General features: G+C 44.0%; 1 protein-coding gene and 1 long non-coding RNA gene across 39 annotated transcripts in view; one reads left to right on the forward strand and one right to left on the reverse strand.

Moving 5' to 3' along the window:
• Positions 1-26,420, forward strand: part of LOC105711646 (uncharacterized) — a 313,477-nt gene that overhangs the window by 126,532 nt on the left and 160,525 nt on the right. For 31 of the 34 annotated variants that reach the window (XR_010340435.1, XR_010340434.1, XR_010340443.1 and 28 more), the window contains one exon: positions 7,839-7,970. The exons of the other annotated variants lie outside the window; for them this stretch is intronic. This is a non-coding gene — a long non-coding RNA (uncharacterized LOC105711646). The remainder of the gene's footprint in view (positions 1-7,838; positions 7,971-26,420) is intronic. 34 annotated transcript variants of the gene reach the window in all.
• The window catches only part of TNR (tenascin R), a 429,814-nt gene that overhangs the window by 22,976 nt on the left and 380,418 nt on the right, over positions 1-26,420 (reverse strand). For all 5 annotated transcript variants that reach the window (XM_012444444.2, XM_064370757.1, XM_021668050.2 and 2 more), the window contains 9 exons: positions 24,708-24,797; positions 23,402-23,665; positions 22,541-22,810; positions 21,238-21,357; positions 20,194-20,340; positions 16,821-16,940; positions 13,536-13,679; positions 12,766-12,896; positions 11,624-11,756 (listed from right to left, as the gene is read on the reverse strand). In XM_012444444.2, coding sequence (XP_012299867.2) covers positions 11,624-11,756; positions 12,766-12,896; positions 13,536-13,679; positions 16,821-16,940; positions 20,194-20,340; positions 21,238-21,357; positions 22,541-22,810; positions 23,402-23,665; positions 24,708-24,797 — 1,419 coding nt within the window. The remainder of the gene's footprint in view (positions 1-11,623; positions 11,757-12,765; positions 12,897-13,535; positions 13,680-16,820; positions 16,941-20,193; positions 20,341-21,237; positions 21,358-22,540; positions 22,811-23,401; positions 23,666-24,707; positions 24,798-26,420) is intronic.

Here is a 26,420-nt window from a genome sequence, read left to right on the forward strand (position 1 = left end):
AAGTGCTCTTTGCACTCTCCTAAAGCAGGAAATGTAATGTATGATAGAATTTACTGAAGAACGACATTATGCATACAGCAAAGGACTAATTAATACCTGTATTTACCTTATAAGCAAAAAAAAACCTCAAAGGTTAAAGATCTCAACAAGTTCTATGTTCAAATCAATTATCCATACCCTCTGAAACTGATTTCCTTAATAGCTGCAGAAAAGTTAACTGTCATCTGCAGCATGTCCTAGAACTCTTCACAGTTCCTGATCCCATCTACCCCTAGAGGCTATAGTTATATCTCAGGAGACAGGTGTGAGTTGTCCCTGTTCCCTCTCCCTGCTGCTTTGGGAGCACTGCTATTATCTCCTGGCTTCCTGGTCATTCTTGACCTGGCCTCTGGAACAACTAGTCTGTCTGCCTTTCTTTCTCCCCTTTCTCCTCCCTGTTTGAGTTTCTCATTTTGGAAGATCAGCACTTAATGTCCTTGGTCTTCAGCTTACTCCTAAGGTATGCACTAATAGCACTTTTTCCTGAAGAAGCGTTTCTTCATTAAATAAACTCAGCTTCTTAAAGGAGCCAGAACCCCACATTTCTTTCCCATATCCAATGTGCCCCCAACAAAACATCTCCCCACAAATCTCAAAATGACAGTCTCATACAAATACACGTATAAATCCAAACGTCCGAATGGGGAAAGAAATGATCTCACAGAGGCTTCTTCATGTTGACAATGTAGGTTGATTTAATATTTATATTATAGGTGCTTTTTACAGGCTCAAACATATTAGTTGCTTTAAAGCTAGACCTACACATGAATCAGTAAACTGAGATGACTTGGAGAAGGGGAGTTTTGAATACCTGAATGGCTATCATATAAAAGAGGGATTCATTTTTTTAAAGTTAGAAAATAAGAATAAAATTAGCTTAAGAAAAAAGTGTTTTCAAAGCGGTGCCAAAAGATTGGATGGGATAAATGTCCCAGATTACGCCCTGGGAGACGAAGGACCATGCTTTCTTCCTTCCAGGCCGGCAATGAGCCGGTTGGTGGGGGGGCTCTCCAGATGTGTGTGAGGCAATGATGCATGGTTGCTGGGCGTGCTTGCCTTCCCCTTGACAAATTGCAAGGCCATTTGGTTGTTTATAGATTCCATTCGCTGTGATGTAGTCTGTGGCATTAATGTAAAGACAATCAGCAAGCATTTGCTCACACAGACTATCAAGAGCAGCAACCTGGGATTTTCACATCTTTGGAACTTGGAGAAGACACTGCATTTACAGCAAAATCATTCCTTTTCAACCCGTTCCAGCCTGCAACCCTAGTCCTTGATCAAATTATTATTCCTTTTTTGCAGACAAGAGAAAGCAGAGGCTCACTAATAGTTCTCAGACTGGGACCTTATTAAAATTCAGATTCCTGTGTTCCATAGACGATCCAATGAATCAGAATATCAGAGGGTGGTGCAGGGAATCAGTGTTTTACTGAAGCTTCTCAGACAAGTCTGAAGACCAGCTGGATTTGAATCCACTATTTGTCTGGCACATTTTCCTCTTCTCTAGAGGCCAAGAGGTGGAATTGGTAAACTGAGCAGTGCTCAGAGGAGCCCTATGGTCTGTGTCCTCTGCTCAGATCCCTGTGGGTGGGTGGATAAATACTGTAGATTGAATCTCTGTCTCTCTCTGTTTCCCACTCTCCCCCTTTCCTCCTCTTTCCCTTTCCAGTAGGTATGTTTTGAATGGGCTGGTTCCAAGAATTAGATTGAGTGTGATAGGAAGGAGAGGAAATAAGAGACTGTGTTTAGCCTTGAGTCTAAGCTTTGTGTTCCAGTTTTTATGGTTTTGCTCTGCTTTGGGGGTTATTGGACTTGGCTTAGGTAATAATAAAGAACACACTGGTTCCTGTTATGCTGTATTCAGTGTGAGTGTACTGGGGTTTCATACATTTTGGAGACTGTCGGGGCAAATTTCAGGCATTCCTAGCTCTCAGGATGTCACATCATTTGATATTATCAGAAACTCGTCTTTAACCCCAGCATCTATCAGCCCAGTAACTTTTCCCAAAGCAAAAATCTTAAGACCAAGAGCAAAACTGAAAGGTTTTTCTTCCTTTCAGTGCAATAACTGGAGCCTGGACCAATGAAGAATCTTTCGTTTAATTTTTATTTATATTTTTAGCACAGGCTGTGGTGATTACCAAGTTAAGAGAAAAGCCACAACAAGTGTTCAGTACACTGAAACGTCTCATGGTGAAGTGTTTCTAGATGTCATTGTGAGATCAACAGGACTGGGGCATTCACCGGAAGAATTGATCGGAAATTGGTTTGTGCTGGGCAGTGGAGGCTGAATGCTGAGTGGAGTGGAGCAAGCTGCGTGACATGCAGTGCAGTCAGGGGCCACTGGAGGCTGAATGCCGAGTGGAGTGGAGCAAGCTATGTGACATGCAGTGCAGTCAGGGGCCACTGGAGGCTGAATGCTGAGTGGAGTGGAGCAAGCTACGTGACATGCAGTGCAGTCAGGGGCCACTAGAGGCTGAATGCCGAGTGGAGTGGAGCAAGCTATGTGACATGCAGTGCAGTGAGGGGCCACGCTGCTGGGACAGACTTTCTCTGTCGTGGCCCTGCCCTTACTTGTTTTCGATTCTTGGGGGTGCCTTTAAAATGATCAGCTTTAATAGAACTGGCAAGTGTCTGTCCACTTTTCTGGCCTCAGCATCAGGACTGAAGCCACAATGTCAGCATTTGTCTCTATAAACAGGGCAGGTTTCTCGGTGAGTGCAGAACCCAGTGTTGCTCCATAGAAGCGCAGGCGGCCACCTCTGGCTATCCGCACTTAGATTTGTTTTTCCCAGAAGCTGGTTTGTGGTTGACTCTCGCTTGTTAGAATCAATGGCCCACGTCTGCAGAGTAGCTGGCTAGACTGTCATGGGCATTCTGAGTCTGAGGACAGGGCAAAGCTACCTGCTTAGCCCACATGGGCTGTCAGATCTGCCACTTGGCCTTCTCACAGCGTCTTCCAGTATGTTTACCTGTTTACGCTCTTACTAATTCAACAAACATATAAAAGAATGTCTGCTGGGTTCTAGATACTGGGCTAAAAGATGGGAATATAAAGAAGGAAAAGACACAGTCACACCCTTTCAGGTTGCTCACGCTGTGGTGGGAGAAACAAATATAACTTTAAGTTCTAAGTGCTCTGGGAAAGAGATAAACATTGGGGGCTGGCAAAACCTGGACGTGGGTGTGCAATGATGCCTAGCTGGCAAGGATGGGGTGAGAAGTAGGGGCCAGGGATAGGACAGAGGTGACAACTGCTAATCAGAAAGTTATTTTAGGAACTGACATAGATGCTGGCCACAAATTGTGGAGAAGGGTGTTCCAGGCCTGAGCATAAGCATGGCCCTTTTGGGAAACTGAAGGTTTAGCAGGAGACAGAGCAGGAATCTGGTGGGATGGAGGAGCGAGAGCCCTGGGGAGGTAAGTAGGGGGATCATGTCATTTATGGAGGCAATTGGAGAAAGAGTCTATTGGTGGACTTTAAGCTCAACTTGTAAGAAAGAACATTCTCACTGCAGTGTGGAGAATGAATAAGATGGGGTGAGCCTGGAGGCAGAACCCCATTCAGGATATAGCAGTGGGAACCCAGGAGGAGAGTGACAATAGCCTTTAAAGAAGTAGTAGAGTGAGTGGAGAATTGACTAACAAGACAGCTTTGATGTGTTCACCCTAAACAGAGTTCCCGAAGGTCCTCAGGCTCTGCAGACCACCTGCCTTCTACCCAAGGGCAAGTGCAACAGACATTCAAATCTGCCCTTCACAGGTCAGCTAAAGGCATCCTAGTACTAGAGGAATATTCTGACATCATTTGTCTTATTATTCCTTGGATCCACTTATCAGAAGACTCAATTTCATGGCAGATTAGGTTGATCACAGACTGGCAGTTGCCAGCCTGGCCCCTCTCTGTGGCTCTTGATTCAACATGGCCATACTTATCAGGCTGGGTCCTGATGACACCTCCTGCTGGTCTCCCTTTGCCATTCTGGTTCCACCTGTATTCATTCTCCACGCTTTATCCAGAGTGACCTTTTTTATCATGTGAATGGTGATCTGATCTCATCCTATGTCTTACTTGCCAAAAACCCTTCAATGGCTTCGTTATTGCAATTAGAATAAAATCCAGAATCCCTACCACAGCCTGCAAAGCCCTGTACACTCTGTCTCTGTCATGCACTTCTCCCCACTGTCACTATTCTTCAGCCTCACTGGCTTTCTTTTAATGGATAGAAAAGGCCAAACTTACTCCTCCCTTGGGGTGTAGTAATTACTCTTCCCTAGGCCTGGAATTCTCTTCTTTGTGGATTAACTCTCATTATTCAAATCTTGGCTCCCATGTCTCAGCTAAAGAGAAGCTTGTCCTGACCACCCTAGTTGAAACCAGGGTCTGGGATGTGGGAGGAAGTGGCAAGTGATAATCAGGAAAGAGTTCCTACTATAGGTGCTGTCTTGGAAGTCAGCTCTTCATACTGTCTCTGTTCCATTACTCTGTTTATTTACTTATTGTTGGTCAGTTCTCATGGCTCATCCCCTTGAATGTAAGTTCCATGAGAGTATAATCATCTGGCTTACTTTATTCATCACTCAGCACTTAGAACAGTGTCTGACCCAAAGAAGGTGCTCAATCAGTATTTGTTGAATGTAGGATGCCATGTGAGCACTATATCCTATCCCTCCCCTATGGTTATGAAAAGGAAAGTTAAAATTAGATTTTCTGAAAACATTTGGGACAACACAATTTAAAATAGGCCAGATGAAGTTCCGTAGGTAGTAATATGTAAGGTCCTGCTGTAACATTCACAATGTCACCTTCAACCTATGGTGTTACTGGAAGGCAGGCCTCAAGTATGAGATGTTCAGGTTCTTGGCGTTTTTGAACAAAGAATTGGCCAAAACGCACAAGCAAAGTAACGAAGGAACAAAACACAGGAATGAAGCAGAGAAAGCTGGGATTTATTAAAGCCAGGAAGCACTCCACAGGGTGGGAGTGGGCCGGGGCAAGCAGCTCAAGGACCCGATGACAAAGTTTTCTGGGTTTTAAGTACTCCATTTGAGGTCTCTATCAGCTACCCCTTATCTGGATGAAGGATTTGGTCTGTGGCTAATTAAATGCTGGGGTGAACTGGATGTAGATGAAGGGATGGGCCATGCTTAGGGTGGCCAATCCAAGATACTTCCCTTTCCAGCTGAGATGTGGTGGAAGGGGAGGGTTGTAGGGAGAGTAGGCTTTAAACCTTTTTTACTGGGCCTGGGGAGATGGGGTTTTTCCTTTGGGTTTAGCTTTAGGAAGTTGACATTATTGGCCTTAGGGTCCCTGCCTCCATACCTAGGTGTTTTCCTTTCGATCCAGCGTTGGGAAGTCAGCCGGAACGGGTCCTAGATTCCCTGCCTCCAGACCCTATTCTCGCGCCTCAAGAGTAGGTTTTACTATTGCTTGGCAAGATTCACTGCCTCCCTGTGGGGGATCACATGTCCCCATCCTACTGAATAGTACAAACAATTCTATGTAGATCAATTCAGTAACTTAGATGACATCGACCATTTTTTGGGAAAATTACTACATCCCAAAAGTTGTACAAGATAAAATGAAAAGATAATCTGAATGTATGAAACTATTTTTATAAATTAAATTTGTGCTTAAAATCTCTAGAAAAAGAATCTCCAGTCCTAGGTAGCTTCACTGGTGAATTCAAAGAATAAATATCACCAATTTTATACACTGTCTTCCAGGAAATAGAACAAGAGGGAACACTGCACAACTCATTTATTGCGGCCAGCATTGTTCTGATAAAAAACAAACAAGACCAGCCTGGCTAACACGGTGAAACCCTGTCTCTATTAAAAATACAAATATACAATGAGGCACCACAAGCCAATGCAGAACAGATGGATTATTTAATAAATGATGTTAGGAGAACTGGTTCACTATAGAAAGAAAAATGGAACTGTATCCTCAACTAATACCACTATAAAATAGACTAAATAGAAAGAAATAAATCTAGAAAGTTAATAGCAGAACGTATTGAAGAATACCTTTTGGCCGACAGGCAGAGAAAGACTTCTTAAGAGAGGTTTCAAAAACTCAAATAATAATGGCTATTATTGAGTACAGGAACCTGACAGAAAATGGACAAACTATATGAGCAGGTAATTTAGAGGAAAAGAGCACTGAAAAGACTAACAAACATATGAAGAGATGTTGAAACTCAAACTCATGATTAAAGACATTCAACTAGAAAAATGAGATATCAGTGCTCTCTATGAGATTATTAAAAATTACAAAGCTGGGCCATGTCAAGGCATTTGGAATGATGCACGTCGTTAGGAAATGGAAGTTTCCATGCACTGTTTGAGGGAGTGAGGACTAGTACAGCCACGTGGAAGAGCAGTACATAGTTAGACTATGGAAACACTGCCCCTGTGACCCAGCAATTCCTCTTCTGGGTATGTATTCCAGAAGGCATTACCTCAGTGATCCATGAGTGGACATGTACAAAGTATTTACTGCAGCACCATTTGTGGTGGTGGGAGGTTGGAGACAATCTGATGTCCATTTTTGCGAGAACGGAGAGGTAAAATGTGATGGGTGCACATCATGCAGTATTTCACAAGTGGAAGCAAAAGACTATATATATGCATGACAACACGGATGGGTCTGTAAAACAGTGCTGAGCAAAAACTATGAGAATAGGGAATGAACTATGTAATCCGATACCATTTACATATATTTAAAATATTTATACTCAAAATAATTTTACAAGAATACATGTTTCAAAAATACATACAAACAGAAGGACACAAATCTAATACATCAGAATGCTTGCCTAATGGATGGTGGAAGAGAAGAAGAGTGTAGAAGGAAATAAATGAGTAAATACAGACTGAGACTTGTTGGAGATTAACATGGGTGATATGTGATACACAGTGAGTGTGATTAATTGAGACCTCTGATCTGACACCTATCCTTCTATTAATTTTGGACATACATGGAAATGGTTTGTTCAAATGGGATAATTAGTGCCCTACTTCCTTCTTCACAGCCAGGTTGATGCCCACCCCACCCCTCCTCCCAGCTAAAAAAGAAGGTAGACTTCTCCTTTTAGGGGTTTGCTTATCTTAATAAAGCAAGAACTCAAGCTGTTTCTAAATAGCAGAGCAGAGAGAAGCCCCATCACCTCTCCACTTTGGTGAAAGGATGTGTGGCATATCTGAGGGTAGATAGCTGTGGATAGTGATCATAAGGCTTTCCTTTCTAACTAGAATACCTGTCTGATAAGTATGTGAATTTCTGTGATCCACCACCTATTGTCCCGGAGTATAGTGTGTGCCAATCTTCATTAATCTTCACAACCTCAAAAGCTGAAGCTTGTGTTAGACTCCAAAGTTTTCTTTAAAAGCCCCACAGAGCAGCTCAGTCTGGATGTGGGAGGGCAGGGACTGGAGCAAAGGTAATAAAAGGAAACGTCTTATTACCCATCTCTGGGTACCTCTGCAAATGATTGTCTTCGCTTAACCTCAAGGTCAAGACGACCTATTTTATAGTGCTCACTGTCTCTTAGGACAAGCTTTAGCGAGAACCTTGCTTGCTTTTTATAGTATTAAAAGAGACAATGAAACTGCCTCTCAGACAGTCATTTCACCAAGTCCTGGCTGCTCTGTGGGGAATATTTGTTTTCTCATTTATATTCATATCTCTAAAAGACAAGTAGACCTTGGATGAAATTTCAGGTAACAGTAAATTATAAATAATATATCCACATTTTTTCTCTTCCATACTACTTGTATTTAATTCCCTCTAGATTTTTGTGCAAACACCAGAGACAAGAGGACAGGAAGCTATTAACATGATGGAAAGAATGAAATGGACTTATGTTATGTGGCAGAAACACAACAAGGGAAGACATCTTGATCAAAGGAGGTTTTGAGAGTTTGTGAGTACCAGTTCTTTTCTTTTCTCTGTTTTTTTTTTAAGTTTTATTATTATCTTTTGACATCTTAATTCTTTTCTAGGCCATCAGGTGGCATCTTGCTTAAAATGAACTTCTTATCTTGGTCCACTCAGGACAAGGTGAGGGTTTGTCAGTGGATAGAGGCAACTTTGGGGCCAAACTTTAATCTCTATTGTTCCATCAGAGAAGGCATAGTAAACACTCAGAATCAGGAGCTGAGATCAGCCCATCCTAAGAGTAGGATACTGCTAAGTGGAAAACTCAGGCACTATCAATGAAATTGGAAAAGATGGTAATTGCTAAAAAGAAATTAGCCCTGGCTTGCTATCACCTGGGAGGCTTCCCGTGTTTCTCGGACTTCTTGCTTAGCAAGAGTAATTCGTGCCTGTGGCGTCCTGACGGGCAGCACTCCGGTCTCGCATGTAAGTGAAGATACACTGCTCTTTAATTTTGCTTTTCCTTCTTGGTAACGTACCCATTCCCTGCCTCCCCGCCAAGTTTGGAAGCTGATACCCTTGTATTCTCTTCCTTCTTAATAAAATTTGCTCTTGGGCAGGGGTAGAAAACTTTGGGGTAGAGAGGTGGCACAGGCAATGAGACTTCATTAACATTAACATGCAAATGACTATGTAGCCTAGTGGAATTTATTCAGGGAAATTTGCATTGAGGTGGCAGACAGAGCCTGAAATTAGAGAGAATTTGGGCCATCGTACTCTTGAAGGTTATACCTCTTTGCCTGTGCCATCCCTGCGAGGGGTATTAAAAATTTCCTTAGGCTTTGTTTTTCCAGAGACCCCTCTTCTGTGCTCTGCAGCTGAGATTTGACTATTCAATTTAACAACTATCTATTATGTCTGCTATGTGCCAGGCTTTGTTCAAGGTACTTTCACATGCATTATTTCTGTCCAAGAATCTTTCATTCTGCAACCAGTCATTTCAGTAGGTTACGATAAATCTCCAAGACAAAGCTAGCAGAGTTTGGCGTGCATCAGTGACTTACACTTAAATTTGAGCTTTCCAGTAAAACTGCAAAAGCTTCCAAACACAGACCTATCTTTGCCATGTACCACAGAAGTGATAATATGGACTCTACATGGAGCAGCTCAGTCGGTAGCTACACTCATTGCATAGGAAATTGGGCTCTTCGGCTTTCTCCTTCCTGAGTTGGTATTCATCATGTCCCAAGAGCCTGGTGTCAACTGGAGTCTTGTAAAAACCAATAAACAACCTAAATACATCCTGATAGCTCCCTGTACTGTCCACCAAAAAAAGATACTATTCTGCCTCCTCTCCAGATTTCCATGTGCTGTTAATCTTCTGCTTATTTGATCCTAGTGAGGCCCCAGCTGAATCTGGGATCCCAGATCCAAAAAGTTCCACACCCTTTGGCACAGCTGCACCTAAGAGAGGGCAGTGAGGGGCACAGAGCTGGTTTACTTTTACAGCCCAGGTGGGTCTGGAGCGAGGCGCAGCTGTAAGATGCCACAGAGACTTCAGGCACATTGTCATATTGCTCACAACTGCTAGCTGTGACATCACCAGGGTGGGAATTAAAAGCCTATACTACACAGAGCAAACACTGAAACCTATGCATTTTGGGGATAAAATGACTAATTTAGACTAATAAATATGCAAATTGGGAGCTTGGTTTAAGTGTCTGTCATCTGTGTCCTTTTAATAGAAAAGAAATTCTTAATTCAATGGAAAGCTCCAACCCGTGGGTCTTTAAGTGGTGGCGTGCAAAAGAGGACCATGGAGGCCTCTTTAATTAACCTGTGAATGTGCAGGGAAGGGCTTAACAAGAGGAAAGTAACACCTTAGTTCTGAGATCAGACACCTTTGAAAGAGCACGGAGGGGAGCATAATTGACTCCAGCCCCATAAAAGAGATCAAGCGTCTTCTAAGTTCCACTTGGTAAAGATACGTCTTGGATTCATGTCTTGTGTGCCCAAGGTTTATTTTTATGTTTTTAATTAAAACATTTGTTTTTCTGATTAATGTGCTCCTTAAAGACACTGAGCGAGGTATTGAAAAGTGTAAAAAGAAGAAGGGAGAAGAGGACTCGTTCACAATCTCAACACTCTATAGAACCACTGGGACATTTTGTCATATCTGATCAGTGTCTTTCTTTGTCATTTAGAACGAGTGCAGTGGGGGAGACACCTGCTGGGGCTAGGGGACTTTCTCTAACCTCTCTGGGGATGGAGGACAAAGCTCTGGGGCACAGACAGAAATCCAGTCATTCTGGTGCTCTGAGATGGCAGTCAGAATGTGGTTGAGTATATGGGACATGCTCAGTTTGCCTCGAATGTATGCAAACCCACACTCCCACAATGTGGGGCAGGGAGAGAATTCAAAGTCTGGGCTGAGGAGCCTCACATTACAGACTGTAGAGTGGCACAGTGGGAGGGGTAGAAATGTTAATAGCACAGACCCCAGAGCTGAACAATCTGGGGTAAAATTCCGCTCCCCCACTTAAGAACTATGGGATCTTGGGTGAGTTACCTCACCTCTCTGTGGCCCAGTTTCCTCATTTGTAAAACAGAGATGATGTACATGCCATGTAGGCTGTTGTGAAGATTACAGTAGATAATACATGTAATGCAGCTAAACAGTGCTTGGCAAATAACTCTTGAAAGTCAGATATTAGGTTATTTCCTGTTATAGATATTAGGACTTTTTGTTTAATCCTTTAACAGCATTTTTCAGGTAACTTTTGCTGACTTAAGGAGGGAAGGCAGCAGGAACAGCTGCATTAGCAGTAGAAGACCTGGGTTCAAGTTCTGACCCAGATATTTACTAGCCATGTAAATCTTTGGTTTTCATCCACCTTGGTTTCATCATCTGTGAAACGGGGATTATAAGGCCTCCCTGACTGGTTGTTACAAGAACTGAGTGAGACCATAGGAATGCAGAAGAGCTTTGTGTATGGAGAAGAGCTGCAGCTTCAATGTTGAGGATTTACTATGTCTGCTTTTACTAAATGAGTCTCTGATGACAGGTAGCAAAGGAAGGAGGAAGAGAAGGATGAACTTCACTGGAAAAACACTTGCAGAAAATCTGAACTGGAAGGAACCTGATGTCTTTTTATTTTTATTTATTTATTTGTTGGAGATGGAGTCTCGCTTTTTCACCCAGGCTGGAGTGCAGTGGCACGATCTTGGCTCACTGCAACCTCTGTCTCTGGGGTTCAACTGATTCTCCTGCCTCAGCCTCCTGAGTAGCTGGGATTATAGGCATGTACTACCACACCCAACTAATTTTTGTATTTTTAGTAGAGACAGGATTTTACCATGTTGGCCAGGCTGGTCTCAAACTACTGACCTCAGATGATCTGCCCGCCTTGGCCTCCTGAAGTGCTGGGATTACAGGCATGAGCCACCGCGCCCAGCCAGAACTTGATGTTTTTACTTGGTGCATTTAGTTGGTCTGGATGAACCAGGAATTTGTGCTGCTAGTTCCTGTGGTTGCCTTGTTAGGGAGAGGTTTCCTGGCAGGGACTTGGAAGGGGGAAGGAAGGAGGAGGCAACTGAGCTTTTTAAATAAGCTGCTCCCAGGGCAAGTCTCAGTAGAGGCTGCTGAGGAGCCAAACCTCAGGAAGTAGAGAAGGCATCAGAGTAGCCATGCTCCCTCACCTGTGGTGAAGGTGGTAGAGGTGATGCTGCTCCACGCGGTGTCCTGTGCTGCCTGCAGGAGCACCAGGTAGTCTGTGTTCTCCAACAGGCCCTCCAGTCGAATCCAGGTGTCTTCTGCATCCACAATCAGCTCCTGTATAATGAGCCAAAGGAAGGGTGGTGGAAGGGAGCAACTGGCTTGCAATTTGGGAAAGTAGGGAAGGGAAATTCTATGGCCAGCTAGGTTGCTATTGCAGTGGCCAAATCCTATGGCCAGCTAAGTCGCTATTGCAATGGCCATTGTCATCCTCTGAATCCCACAGTAAGGAGATAACTGCACCAATAAGTGGAGAGGAGAGCTCTCATGTGAAATTGGGCCAGCTCCTATCTCAGGAATGCACATTGGGATAAATTTAGACACCTGGATTATTGAATCTAGAAGTTTTCAGATTGCACTGGGCTTGCTTAGGAGCAAAGAAAGAGCCAAGGAAATGGGATCCAAGGCCTCCTTATTTCTATAAAGCAGACTAACTCTGTTGAAATGTATTCTATGTTTTTGGTTTCTGCATATGAGTTCCCTTTAAAAAGAGGTTCCTTTGCTAACAAAAACTTGAAAATCGGTGTTCTGGATGAACTGTTTCAACTGATGAAATACAACAAAAATTTGTTGTTTCTTTACTGCAGGCTATACAGATATCGCCTTTATAATGCTTATCAAGAGGCATAGAATTCTATCAAATTTGGTATCCAGCTCATGTTTGCTCAGCCCTGTTGGTGAAAAATTATTCCAATATTTTGTACTTGGGAGTTTCCAATGTGCTTTGTGTCATTGTATTGGAAGCACCAGCACAACCCAGTGAAGTTGCAGGGGTAGAGACCCTCATTAGCTGGAGAAGAAAGCAAGCCTTGAAGAGGTTTAGCCCTTTGCCTCAACTTACGTAGAGAGTAATAGCAGAGCTAGGACTATCATCAAAATCTTCTGGCTTGCAGACTAGGGCTCTTTCCTCAACAGCAGGCTGTGTATCCTTGATGGGAAGCTGATTAGTTCCCTGTGGATTGCTTCCTTCCCCCTCCCTCCATTGCCCCCTGGTCACTCCACTAGTCAGTTTCCACAGGGCCTCACTTGGGAGAAATGGTCTTTTCCCTTTCCAGCAAAATCTCACCTTGCGGCTTCCATCAGTAGATTTGTAGGTCAAGATATAATTTTCAATCTCTGCCCTGGGAGGCTGCCAGGAGATCAGGGCACTTTGTCTGGTGACTTCACTGGCTGTCAGGTTTGCCGGAGGGTCCAGGACTGCAAAGAGGAGAAAGTGCCAGGGCGTGCCTGCCTCTCCAGCTCCTCCCCCTGCTTGATTTCAGGTATGGGTATCTATTTGCCCACCTCTTTTGTCTCAGGGTTGCTCACATGCTCACCCTCATTCTGGCTTGGACAGGACCATAAAGGGTGCTCTTGGGTCAGAAGATAATCATCCAGTGCCACAATCATTCTTGCAGCTACTTCCCCTTCCCTCACAGGGCCTCTAGACCCTCTATCCTGAGACCCTGATGTCTGCAAGTTCACTTGTGAACTTAATAATGTTTCCACATGTGACCTTTGTCTACTTCCTACTCAGTAGCTCTCTCCTAGATATCTAGCCTTTTAATATCCATCAGACTTGGCTGGGGCAGATGCATTCCGAGTACAGACCTCACTTGGCCTGGTTCTTCTGCTGTCACCCAGGGTGAGAGCAGGAGACAGACAGTGTCTGCTGGCCAAAAGTTGCAGCTCAGTTTCATTGAATTTGGGCTGTAGTCAGTTCAAATAAGAACATCTCATAGCTGCCCTGTCCAAAGCCTATAGGTGATAATCTAGTCCACCACAAGAAAACTGATCATTTTTAGAATCCGCAAAAGTCCCCAGGGATATGGGGTATGTAGATGACCATGTACTCACGAGTAGAAAAGTTGGTGCTGATGGTGCCACTGGTGAGAGGCCCATTGGTGGCATACATGGTGGCGGTATAGTGGGTACTAGGAAGCAGGCCAACAAGCTGGAATTCCTCACTGACTCCATCAACCAGGATGGTCTCTCCAGCAACTGAAATCAGATGAATATGAATAAGGGTTGAATAAGGCTACTCAGTTTAGGAAAGATCTACCAAATCCAAAGGCATTTCACAAGGATTTACTCATAGAGAATTTTGGAAAAAGTTTTTTAGCGGTTATCTAGCTTGGTATGTTATTCCATGCAAGGATTCCCCACTCATCTCTTTTTGCATCTTAATTGAAAAAAAGTGTTCTATGTACAGGTCAAATTCTCTATAACTTCTATTCGAGTCTCTGGAGTTATAGAGGATAACTCTAATCTTTGGTCTACGTGACCCCTTCCTCTCCACCACCTTTCCTAATCAAGTTCTCTCTCCGCTAGACTGAGAAAATTCAGCCCCCACTTCCCATCACATTTATGTGACAATTCTAAAACCTTCACAATCCTGTCTGCTTTTCTTTGAACAAATAACAGTTTATTAATGTCCCTGGTAAAGTGTAAAACTCAGAGAACTGAGAACAGTAATTGAGAGGTACTGACCAATGAAATAAATAGGGTCAGTCTGTGCTCATGCCATTTATACTAATTCATTAGGTTTTAGAAATGCCATGTGATATTGTTGTCATGTGCCAAAATTATTGCTAATCAAAGACCTTCTTTGTACCACTCTCTCTACCTCCCAATCCAATTTCGTTAGTTGATTTTTTGTGCCCATGGGCAGAACTTTGCATTTATTTCTATTGCGTTTCGCCTTATTGATTGCATTTTGGGCCACTGTTTTAGTTTATTCAAATATTTTTGAACTTGGATTCTATTGGTCACAATATTGTTTTATACACAAATTTGGTAAGCATGTCTTCTCTGAATTCATTCAAGCTGTTGATAAAACTGTTCATTAGTTCAGGCCAACTCCTCTGTTGGAAAATTAGAATACTTTGAAATTATTTAGTATTTAACAAAGTTTACTAGGCACATTTTCATATTAGGTAGGGCCTTGAGGTTTCAAGTTTATTGTGATCTAAAGGCATAGAAACAAGTTAAAATTCAAACTAAAACTTAATGCTTTGGAAGAACATATGTAAGGACGTTATCTTTTTAATGTCCCCCTTTGCACATCATGCCATTGATCAATGCTCCAGCCATATGAAACTATGGCAGTTCTTTAGACTTCTCACACTCCCACATCTCTGCAAATGCGCAGTCTGCTCTTTTTCTTGAATTTCCCTTTCTTCTCCTCTTCTTCTGTCACTTTATGTAAGACTTTTCTTCTTTCTTTCCCTCCACACCTTGACCCCAATCATAGTAGCCCACTGGACGTGGCCCATGGTGTTCTGTGCCTGCCTATAGCATACACCGCTCACATCAAGTTGTAACTATTTACTTCTCTGCAACATCATTAGAAGTGAGTTCCATAAAGATGAGAACTCAATTATTGTTTCTGAATCCTTATAGCCTTATAGAGTGTATGGCACATGGGAGGGCATCAGAAGTATTTGTTGAATGAATGGAAGTTCATTGCTATGGTGGAGCTGTGTGTTTTGTGTCTGTGAGCATATATGTCTGACTGCCTTTAGGGAAGCTTTGACAGAGAAAGGGCTGAAACCAAGACTTTGAAGGATGGCTTTTCTAGGCAGACAAGTGGGGGAATTGCCTGGTGAAAGAAACAGCATATGTAAATGCATGGAGGCTTGAGACAGCATGGTGATAGTTAAAAATGGAGGATCATAGTATGCAAGGAGGGATGGCAGGAATTGAGATGGATTGTGCATGCACACAGAGGGGTTAGGACATACCCATAGTAATGATATCCATTCTTCATGGAGGGTCATTTAGTCAGCTACAGTTCTAGCTATTTCCAAATAGGACCTTTCATGTATTTTTACATGTTAACCAAGGACTAACGGGTAAATGGGGTTTTTTAATGCCTTGCTGAAATACAAATGTACTAGCAGATTTGCCAATGAAGGCAAAGACATAAAATAGTTTTGATAAAACTTATTCTCGCTCAGTGAACCTGTGCTGGTATATCACTAATTCCTTTTCCAAGTTGTTTAATAGTCTGTTTTAGTTTTTACCTTTCCAAGCTTTGACAATGAATTTACTTCTTTGCAGCTTACAGAATTGGCTTTCTCTGCCATTTTTGAAAATGAAGACAGCTGTCTGCCTTCTGTCTTCTGGTATCTTTGTTCTCTGGATTCCTGAATGTAACCCAAAACAATTAATGTGATCACGTGTTTGATGTAGGAAGTGAAATAATTTCCCTAAGCCTGGAGACTTGGAGGACTCAACATTATTTTGCTTGAGACTTCTCTGTTCTGTTGAACTTCAAATGGTGTAAGGTGAACAAGCATGATGCAGAAGACAGTGAAATCCAAGATTTTGTGTTGGTGAAACCTGTTGTGCTAGATATGAGTAGAAAAGACAGAAACAACAGAAGAGTTTAGTAGTCCTGAATCTTTTGTCACCTGTGATCATGTATTATCTGTTCCAAGCTTGGTAGTCCCATATTTCAGTGTTTTTCTTGCTCTGCAAATATTTGGAAAAGGCTGCTTTCTTGTTTGTCGCATTTTGGGGGCAAATCTTAGCTCCATTCTGAGTTTCATCCTCCTAGTGCTATTGCTCTGTTTTTGTACTTGCCTTTGGTTAATTGCCTTTCTTGCACCTTTCAGATTCAGCTTTCTCAGTTCCTAGATTTGATACAGTTTGCAGAGTTTAGGGATATCTTTTTTTTTTTTTTTCCCCCCAAGATGAAGTCTTGCTGCAACTCCTGGGCTGGAGTGCAATGGTGCAGTCTCAGATCACTGCAACCTCTACTTCCTGGGTTCAAGCATTTCTCCTGCCTCAGCCTCCTGGGTAGCTGGGACTACAGGTGTGCACCACCACGCCTGGCTAATTTTTGTATTTTTAGTACAGATGGGGTTTCACCATATTGGCCAGGCTGGTCTTGAATTCCTTACCTCAAGTGATCCACTCACCTCAGCCTCCCAAAGTGCTGGGATTATAGGCATGAGCCACTGTGCCCGGCCTAAAGTTTGGGGCTACCTCGAGGGCTTCATAGTGTACCTGAAGCAGGAACATTTCTAATCTGTCCTTCAGATTGACATAATGTTTTGTGTATTTACATCATGCCGGTCCGCAGCCCCAGTTCCCACCATTCCCACTTGCCTGATCTGTAGGCCTGCAGACACCCACCTGTGAAGTGTGTGAGGACAATGACGTAGTTCTCCACCTCACCCACTGGCGCCTTCCACTGCAGCAGGGCTTCTGTTGGAGTGATGTTGGTAGCAATCAGATCCACAGGGTTGTCCATGGCTGAAACAGAATCAATTATCAGTTAAAGGTAAGAGGAGCTGCTGGGTGGAAGTGTAGGGAATGATCTCAGAAGTTCCACTCATGGTGCACGACTGCTGCTGCACTGTACAAAACAATGAAGTGAGCAAAAACCTCTTCCCTTTCTCCTCTTCTGGTTCCATCAGCCTCTTCCATTTCTCCCTTCCTCCCGCCTCTCAAGTATCCAGTTCTCCCCCAACTGCCCCCAGCTCTTCCTTTTAATTAATTCATTAACTTCTTACGTGCACAGTACTGTGCCAGGTACTACAAAGGACTTCAAGGTATGGCTGGAATGGGTTTTCAATGTTTGAATCTAGATGTAGCAACCAAGAAGACATGGCGGTTGTTAAAATTTTGAAGTTAATGAGATAACCATACTTCCCAGGCTATTTGCACTTTTATAAATGCTAGGGTGTGCCTCGTGGAAAGATCTCTGTTGATGAGCTTCAGGAAGTGTGGTGGGAACTCCATAGGGTCAGGAGTATCCCTGGGACAGAGAATATAGAAGGTCCATCCATGGAATGTCTACATGGGGTCAGTCAGGTTTCCTCAAAAGTCAAATCTGATTATTGGATGATTGTTTCGCTGCTTACAAGTCTCATTCAGGACTGAGTCCTGGGTATTCTTTTTGCTGCATTAAGAGTCAAGAGGATTCTTCCAGGCTTAGGGTGGTCAAGAGGGCCTGTTGGGGGAACAGAGTGTGTGCTTGTCATAGGATCATCTTTGTAGTCTTACTTGCCCATGCCATAAGTCTTTGCTTTATTACTGTGCTTCTGTTCCATCAGGTTAGAATTTATTACAAGTGGATTTTTGGTTTTGTATTTCTCTTTTTTTTTTTTTTTTTTTTGAGACAGAGTCTCGCTCTTTCACCAGGCTGGACTGCAGTGGCACGATATTGGCTCACTGCAACCTCCACCTCCTGGGTTCAAGCAATTCTCCTGCCTCAGCCTCCCAAGTAGCTGGGACTACAAGCATGCACCACCATGCCCAGCTAATTTTTCTATTTTTTTAGTAGAGATAGGGTTTCACCATGTTGGCCAGGATGGTCTCGATCTCTTGACCTCATGATCTGCCGGCCTTGGCCTCCCAAAGTGCTGGGATTACAGGCGTGAGCCACTGCGCCCAGCCACAAGTGGATGTTATTAAAACAGTTTGGGTATCAGCTCAACCTAAGCATCATGCAATTTGCTTTTGAGAACCAAGACCTGCTGTCGATCTGGCCCTATTCTCTAATTGAAAGTGTTTTTTCACTTGCCTATGTCCTTTATCACAAAGAAACAACCAGGCAAATATTTTCATACTGTTAAAATGTGGATTGTATCCATAATCTGTGTGCTCAAAGAGTTTTTGAAATGTAGCCCTTATGACACTACACTTGGCTTGATCTCTCTGAGACATGCATGATGCATGAGACAAACATGACACCCTGCAGGAGTACTCACTTCCAGAAGTTGTAGGATTATAGACCTCAAGGTAAAACAACAACAAACAACCAACAGCAAAATAAGACATTCTGGGGCAATCTAGTTATTGGAAGCTGGCAAAATAGTTCTGCCTAGACTCGAAGGAGGGCGGTTTACATAGGCACACCATTTGAGTTGGTGAACCAAATATCTGCTTTAGAGATACTAGCTGCTCATGACCAAGAATCCAAGGAATTTTTTTTCTTCTGAGAGACAAGGTCTTGCTCTGTCACTTAGGTTGGTGTGCAGTGTCATGATCATGGCTCACTCCAGCCTTGGACTCCTGGGTTCAAGCGATCCTCCTGCCTCAGTCTCCCTAGTAGCTGAGACTCCATGCCCTGCTAAAGAAATGAGTTTTTGACTAAAGTTGCTGCTCTCTCTTATCTTGGGGTTAGGGGCTCTTGAAATACACTTTATTGTCCTCAATGGGAAAAAGGCTAATTTCTTTAATATCAATTTCTAGGTTCAGAAATGTGGGATGGAGGCTTCTTTTTGTTTGGACCCCACTTCTGGTCAACACTTGTTGATATTTTAGTGGTCACAGGTAATTTAATAGAGCAGGACTGAATGGCTGAGTTATTTGTACTTATAAGCCTGGAAGGAGACTAGGGAATACAAGAATATCCAGCACTGTCTTTAGAAGAATAATTTTTGTGTTTTTGAAGGAACATTTCTTGACCCATTGCTTTAGAGATGCTATTTCTGAACTTCTAAGGACATCTACAAAAGCATTGAGGAATTCCAAAGTATACTTCCCTCATTTGGGAAATACCATTCTCCAGGGAAATTAAGCAAACGTAGAAAATCCAGGTGTTCTCCTGATAAGGCAAGCTGGATGTTTTCCCATGTGCTGTGAGAATGATGGCTTAACTAGGAGGTTTGGTCTAGAGCTTGGGAATGGAAAACTTTGGCTGTGCCTGCTAGTGAGTTCTACAGAAAATCTTTGGAAGTTCTGCCTGGTATACTTGCTGAGGGGCCAGAGGCGGAGGATCAGTGGCGCTACCGAAGGAGCCTTCTCCTCAGGCCCATCACGTGGGCTTGTTTTCAAGAGGGAGGCCATGGGATTTGGACTACCCTTCCCCACTTTCCTATATTGCAAGCCAGCCTCTCCCTTGTACCTCCCTTCTTCTAGTCATTATGCAAGAGCTGATGGAGCATGCTGAAGATGTCTGGATCTGACTGGGGGGCCTGTCAGAGACATGAGCTACACGGTGCTCCTGCAGGCAGCCCAGGATGCCCATGGAGCCACATCACCTCCACTGCTTTCGTCCCGGGTGAGGGAGTTATGGCCACTTTGGTGCCTTCTTTCTCCCTGGAGCACAAAGCAAGAGCAAAGCTTCTTGGTGGTTTCTGGCCAAATCTGATGATGAATTTCATGACCCCAATTTCATTACTGGAATAACAACCCTTTTCTTCTTTGAGGTGAAATTTCCTTATCCGAGTCTTTTACAAAATCAGATGAATGATTCAGGTGTCTGTTTTAGATTTCACTTCCACCACACATCTTTGAAAGGGCACTATTTATGTTGGAAGTTCCATGAACATGCCTAACCTAAGCCAGCAAGACTTCTAGAGGGTGACTTTCTAAATTTTTAGTATTAGAGAGGAATATCAAGGGAAGAGAAATTGCAAATTGCCCTGCACAACACAGTAAGTGTGAGGAACACCCTGAAATGGAGCCTCACCCTTCAAAACCTTTGTATGAGCCCTAACAACTTCACCTAGGTCCTCAGACAGGGTCCTGACTTGACACAGCAGGGAGACACGCCTACCTGTGTGCACGAGAGTGCAGATGCGCTCACTTTCCTCCCTGCCCCGCACGCTGTTGAGGCTGATTTCGTATTCGGTTGCTGGGTACAGTCTGGTGATGGTGAACTCTGTCACAGTGTTGGGCACCACTGAGCTGTCTAGTCGTCCCACTGGAGAAGAGCAGAATCTATAGTTAAAGTTCAGCAGCCCTCTCATTCAAGCAGCCCCTGGAACAGTCTATGTCAATGAAGCACAGATGGGTGTGGGGCTCAGCACTCAGTGGGGAGGGACGAAAAATGGTTCATGGACTGGAAATGCCGGAGTGTGAAGAGGCTTTGCACACTGGTCTTACTCCTTTATTTTCTGGGCTCGTTGGAGCAAAGAAAAATGAGCTACCTATTAAGTGGTTTCCTAACAAGCTGGTTTTCTCCAAGACAATGATATTAAGGCAGTGTAGAGGGCACTGATGCAAGGAGCAGTCCACACAGTCCAGAGACAGTCTAGCCTGGAGAGCTGTCTGTGTCCTCACTGGAAGTGAGTGTGCCTTCTACTTCCTTAACAATGCCACATGTACCAGCAAGAACTGGCAGGATGCAGGTGAGGTCTGGGCCAATTTCCTCTGACTCATAACTTGGCTGGAGTGGCTGAAATGGGACCACATCACTGTGGTTCCCTCCAAGGCTCCATCTGGCTTTGCTGGGTCTTTAGCCATCCCTCTGGATCCTCATCTTAAACTTCATTCTCATAGGAAAGTTCACGTGACCCTTGCTCTTGGCAGATTCTTCTAGGGCTGTTTGTTTCTTATGATACTGCCTAGATAATGGTGACCAGTTAACTCTGCTAGTGAAAGGCCTGCTTTCTGGGTGAATATAATCAAGCCTTTCTCAAGAGGCGTTGGTGAGTGCAAGGTTTCTTGGCTGCTCACCAGCCCACTCTCACTCTGATGGAGCATGCTACAGAGAGGAGGAAAAATGCAGGCAGGAGTGGATGTTCTGTGGGATATGCTAGTTCTCCCATAATCTTCACCCAAATCCTAGTGTCTTTGAGAAATCAAATGACTTTGTTACCTTGGGTGGGTCGATATGATACTCGGTAGTAATCAAAAGATGCAACAGGAGGGCTCCAGGAGACCATCACTGAGTCCTTGGTCACATTGCTAATTGTGATATCTTTGGGGGGATCAATTCCTACAAGGACCCAGTGGTTGTGGGAAAAAGACAGAAAGCACAGTGTGAAAAAGAAATTCTCATCCCTGGTTTTATGTTGACCAAAAGCCAATGTTGTCCCAAAGGCAGACAAGATCTTTCTGTGTAATAGCACATCCTTAAAACCATGATCAGGCTGATGTTTCACTTGCAACCTTGTAGGTATGGCCGAAGCTATGTCAATGGAGAACATTTTAACAATAAGAAGCCAAGCTGGCAAGCTCTGTACCTGTTACCTATCTCCGGGCCAATGAGCAACTTTTTTTTTTTAAAGTTCATATGTTTTGTTTTGAACTGGAGAAATAGACATTTTCTCTGGGATAGCTTTTTAAAGACAAACCCAATTTTGCCCGTATCTTTTATTTTTAGCAGCCACCTTTGGTTTTAGTTTTGAAAAACTGCCTATTGACTGTATAGGGATTTCAGAACCCAAGTCCAGAACAAATCCATTTTCCTAAATTGTTTTTCATTTATGCTACGGATTTTTTTTGACTGCTAGGGGATCACAGAGTTGATCAGTTGAGTGTTTAATCTACTTGTCCAATTTGTGAGTTCTTTTTAGTAAGTAGGAAACGACCCAAACATACATGCCTTCACCCACATGCACCTCATATTTGAAACTAACTGTATTTGGGAATAATGAGCTAGGACTGATCCAATTCATCTCAGAGTGCCTGTGTTTTCTAAGCAAAATACGAATCAATCCCATTCTCTGAATGCCGGGTCACTACCTGATTGCATGCTAGTCCCATGTGAGACTAAGGAAGCATCAGTTGTACCAGTGACCTTTCTGGGCAGTCAAGAGATGGCTTTCCAGAATAGAAACGGGTATCTCTTCACTGTAGAGGGAGTCCTCGTGGAGACTAGCTTTCTTCAGTGTTTTTTTCTCTAGGCTGGTAATGGGAGGTCTTTTAGACAAATGCAGTCAAGCTTTGACCTCGTCAAGACATTGACTTTGTCCCACCTTCTAAATGGGAGCTTCTCATCTAATGCATCTTCTGTAGCACTAGAGGGAGTAGCTGTTTCAGAACACCTCATGGACTTTGTTTAGCCATAGAGGCAGTCCCCTACTCCTTGGGTCTTTCTCTTTTAAAATTTCATTCATGTGTTAAAGGCTCCTGTGAGAACCTCTTTCATCACCTCCTGCCAAGTCCTCCAGCCTCACCTGTGGTGATGGAGCCCACAATGGGCTCAGAGGTCACTGTGCCGTGGACAGCCACAAGGTTCACAATATACTCTGTGGCCGGTTGCAGGCCCATCAGGACAGCATGCCTCTTGGTGGCATCCAGGGAGACCTCTGTCATCTCTTCCTCCTCATCCCTGGGGCTGTAGTTCAGAATGAGTCTGTCTGCTGGGGGAGATGGGTCACTCCAAGTGATGTTCACACTGGAGGAGGTCACGTGAGAAAAGTGCAGATGAGATATGGGACGGAAGCCTGCAAAGAGAGGAGATGGATGATCCTGAAACATGTGAGGAGATGGGCCATTGGGCTAGAAGAACCTCGGGGATAAAGGGATCTGCTCTCCTTGCTAATAAGGGCTACCCCTTCACCCACTGACCCAGAGATTCCACCTCCTCACTCTCCAGTCCTGTTCACTCCACTTTTTCCAATCCAAATATGAGAAAATGGATTCTGTTAAAATCAGAAATACCTCTGTGAGTTAATCATAATACTGACCCAGGATTGAAAGCCTATATCCTGGAAGGAATTTAACGTGAGCCCACAGATCCTCTGAATTCCCACTGATTTACTGCAGCAGGGAAAGATGGACAGAATGAACTACTATGTCAAGGCCGTAGAACAACCAGACAGTTTTCAGGCAGGTAGCACTGTTGCTCACCTCTCCGCTTTACTTCCAAGCCTTCCCTCTTGATGCGCTTCTTGGTTTTGCCTCTATACTTTTCTACCCATCTCTTTTTTCTCCAAAAGAAATGGAACATCGGGAGAGTGAGTTGCCTGGATGAATTTCTCACACTAAGACCCACTGATCCCTGAACCTAGCTGGGATTTCTGCTGCTCTGGTACCTGTGAAAGCATCCACAGTGGACTCCAAGCTCTGCTGCCGACCCCTCTCAGCGGTGATGGAAATGATGTACTCTGCCCCAGGCTCTAGATCTGTCAGTGTGTATGAGGTCCTGTCCTTGGGTACAGTGACTTCTGAGGCGATCCCAGAGGATGGGGTAAAGGTAATTCGGTAGTGGTCAATGGGGCCACTGGCCTTGGTCCAGATGAGGGAGATGGAGGTCTCCGAGGAGGCTGTCACCATGAGGTCTCGGGGACTGTCAAGTTCTGTGGGTTGACATAAACGGCCTATTTTACACAGGTTCCAGAGGAGGGCAGTATCTATTGGCCTGCCCTGTGTGTTTCCAAGCTATCAGCAGGCCTGCTGACTATGAGCACTGGCTTGTCATTGATGACACTTACCTCACGTTTTACTAAGCACCTTCCCTCTGAATGACGGCCAGAGGCTTGGCAAAGACAAACAATCTGCAGAAAGGCATTATGAGCTCTGATACCACTGGACTGCATCCACCTCTGGGACAGAGCTGACTGCTGATTTTTAAGCTCTCCATATTCATTTTCTTCCATCCTTTCTCAAACCAATAAGGACAAAATGGTAGCCACCACCCAGTAGGGATACGCCATTCTTGGCAATAGTAGCCTCCAACCCTGAGGCTATTTTGACTTGTTCTAACCATATCTAGCAGGCAGCTAGATCTGAGGACCTGGAGACCTTTGTCCACGTGGTTCTCTAGAGAGGTTGGTCTAAAATCCCTAGCCCAGCCCAGGCTACTAGTACCATAGCTACTGAAATGACTTTGAAATTTATCCAGGATTTGGAAGCAAAACTGCTGAATCCAGAGCAGCAAGGATCTCAACTGTACTTTTCTTCTGCCCTCAGATTTAATGGGTTGTTGCAAGTCTAGGTCTTCACCCAAGTGGCCGTTGTGAGGGCCTCTGTGGTGCATAAAGGGTGAAGGATGGCCAATTCTGCCTGCTGTCGGGGTGGTCTAGATAAAAATATGGCCTGCAATGGCATCAACCTATTTAGGCTTTTTCATGTCTGCTCTGTACAGCTCTGAGCAGCTCTTCAGACTATGGCGGGGGTTGGGGGATGGCGAACATAGGTCCATGGGGAAGAGGGTGACTCCATCCTGCAGGTCAGAGGTTAGGCATAGGGCGGATGTTGTATTTAGGCTGACAGTTGTCACCAGAGACCTGTTCGCTGGGAGACATTGCTTTCTGACTTATTTTTGCCGGGACGAGCCTCCATGACTTCTTAGGTTTATAGGCTAACCTGGTCTTCTTCCTCAGCAGTCCTCCTACTCACCAGTCCTGGCATTCATGGTGGCTGGCACACTTTGCTGTGAGTTCATGATGGCAGATATTCCAACTCCATACTCAGTGCCAGGTACCAGATCTATCAGTGGGAAGAGAAACAAACATTATTCTGTGTATGGGGCAGGGCAAGGAAGGCTGAAAGCAGGGAACAAAATGACCTTAGACGCCTGTTCATACCTTGCGTTTAGTCCTCCTTGAATACTCTCCTAATTTCAACTATTAGGAAATCCCAATTTCGCTACTTAGGAATCCCAAACAGGATGAATCAGCCCATGCATAGCTTCCTTCTTGCAGCCAGGCTCTCTGGGGAGGCACTGAGGCTGCCTTGTCAGTGACCTTCAGAGGTGTGCTCACTGAAGTATACAAGGACTCATTGTATGCTTAGTGTCTCAGGTTGGCTTGAACCAGTGAGGGAAATCTCTTGCATGAATTGTGAATTTCGGAAATATGTAATCAAGAAAGACAGTGTGGACACGGGCCTGTAAAGCATTTCTTGAATGTTATATACAAAGACCAAGCTACACCTTTTATAGGAGTTGAGGCCATATGGGACTCCTAGGTCCCTTCTAGGGAGCAAGAGTGGATGGACTTTTTTCTAAGCATAGGGCTGTCAAATAGGGGCATGCAGAAGCTCCGTTGCTGTGGGCTCCCTGCCCAGTTCAGTAATTCAGGCCTCAGAATATCTAAAGCTGTGTATCTAATTTTAGAATAACTTCCAGGGGAGTCCAGGAAGACAGAGGAAATGCAAAAACCATCCCACTAAAGGGTATAAGCTTCTCTGAGGAAATCCTTTGGGGGGTTTACTACAAAGGATCCCTGAAAGGCTTCTAGAATATCTGAATCTCTGGGTTCTCTCCCTGCCCTCTTTCACATTCATTTTCAGACTAACTGGTTTGACTGGTATAGTAGTTTCCTATTGCTGCTGTAACACATCACCACAATTTAGTGATTTACAACAACAAAAATGGATTCTCTTACAGTTAGTTCAGGAGGCCTACAATCTAAAGTAGTTCAGCAGGGCTGTGTTCTTTCTGGAGGCTCTAGGGGAAAATCTACTTCCATGCCTTTTCTAGCTTCTAGACGCTGCCTCCATTCTTTGGTTCATGGTCTCTTTATCTTCAAAGCCAGCAGCTTTGAATGATCAAATCTGTTTTCTCTCTCTGACCTCTTCCCCTGTCATCGCATCTACTCTGACCTCCCTACATTCATCTTATGAAAATCCTTATGATCACATTGGACCCACCTGGATAGTACAGGCTAGACTCTCCTTCTCAAGATATTTAATTTAATCACACCTACAAAGTCCTTTTTGCCTCATAAGGTGGTTATATTCATAGGTGCTGGGGATTCTTTGAGGACTATTTCATCTACTACAACTGGCATCAAACTCATCTTTATCTATTAGGACTGGGATTGTATAAAAACCCAAAAAAGGCCAGGGATGGTGGCTCACGCCTGAAATGCCAGCACTTTGGGAGGCCGAAGTTGGTGGATCACCTGAGGTAGGAGTTTGAGACCAGCCTGATCAATATGGTAAAACCCCATCTCTACTAAAAATACAAAAATTAGCCAGGTGTGGTGGCACACGCCTTTAGTCCCAGCTACTTGGGAGGCTGAGGCAGGAGAATCACTTGAACTTGGGAGGCAGAGGTTGCAGTGAGCTGAGATCATGCCACTGTACTCCAGCCTGGGTGATAGAGAG

Source organism: Aotus nancymaae, unplaced genomic scaffold (assembly GCF_030222135.1).
Source record: "Aotus nancymaae isolate 86718 unplaced genomic scaffold, 86718_ANA_hifiasm-v0.15.2.pri h1tg000108l, whole genome shotgun sequence".
Taxonomy (NCBI): domain Eukaryota; kingdom Metazoa; phylum Chordata; class Mammalia; order Primates; family Aotidae; genus Aotus; species Aotus nancymaae.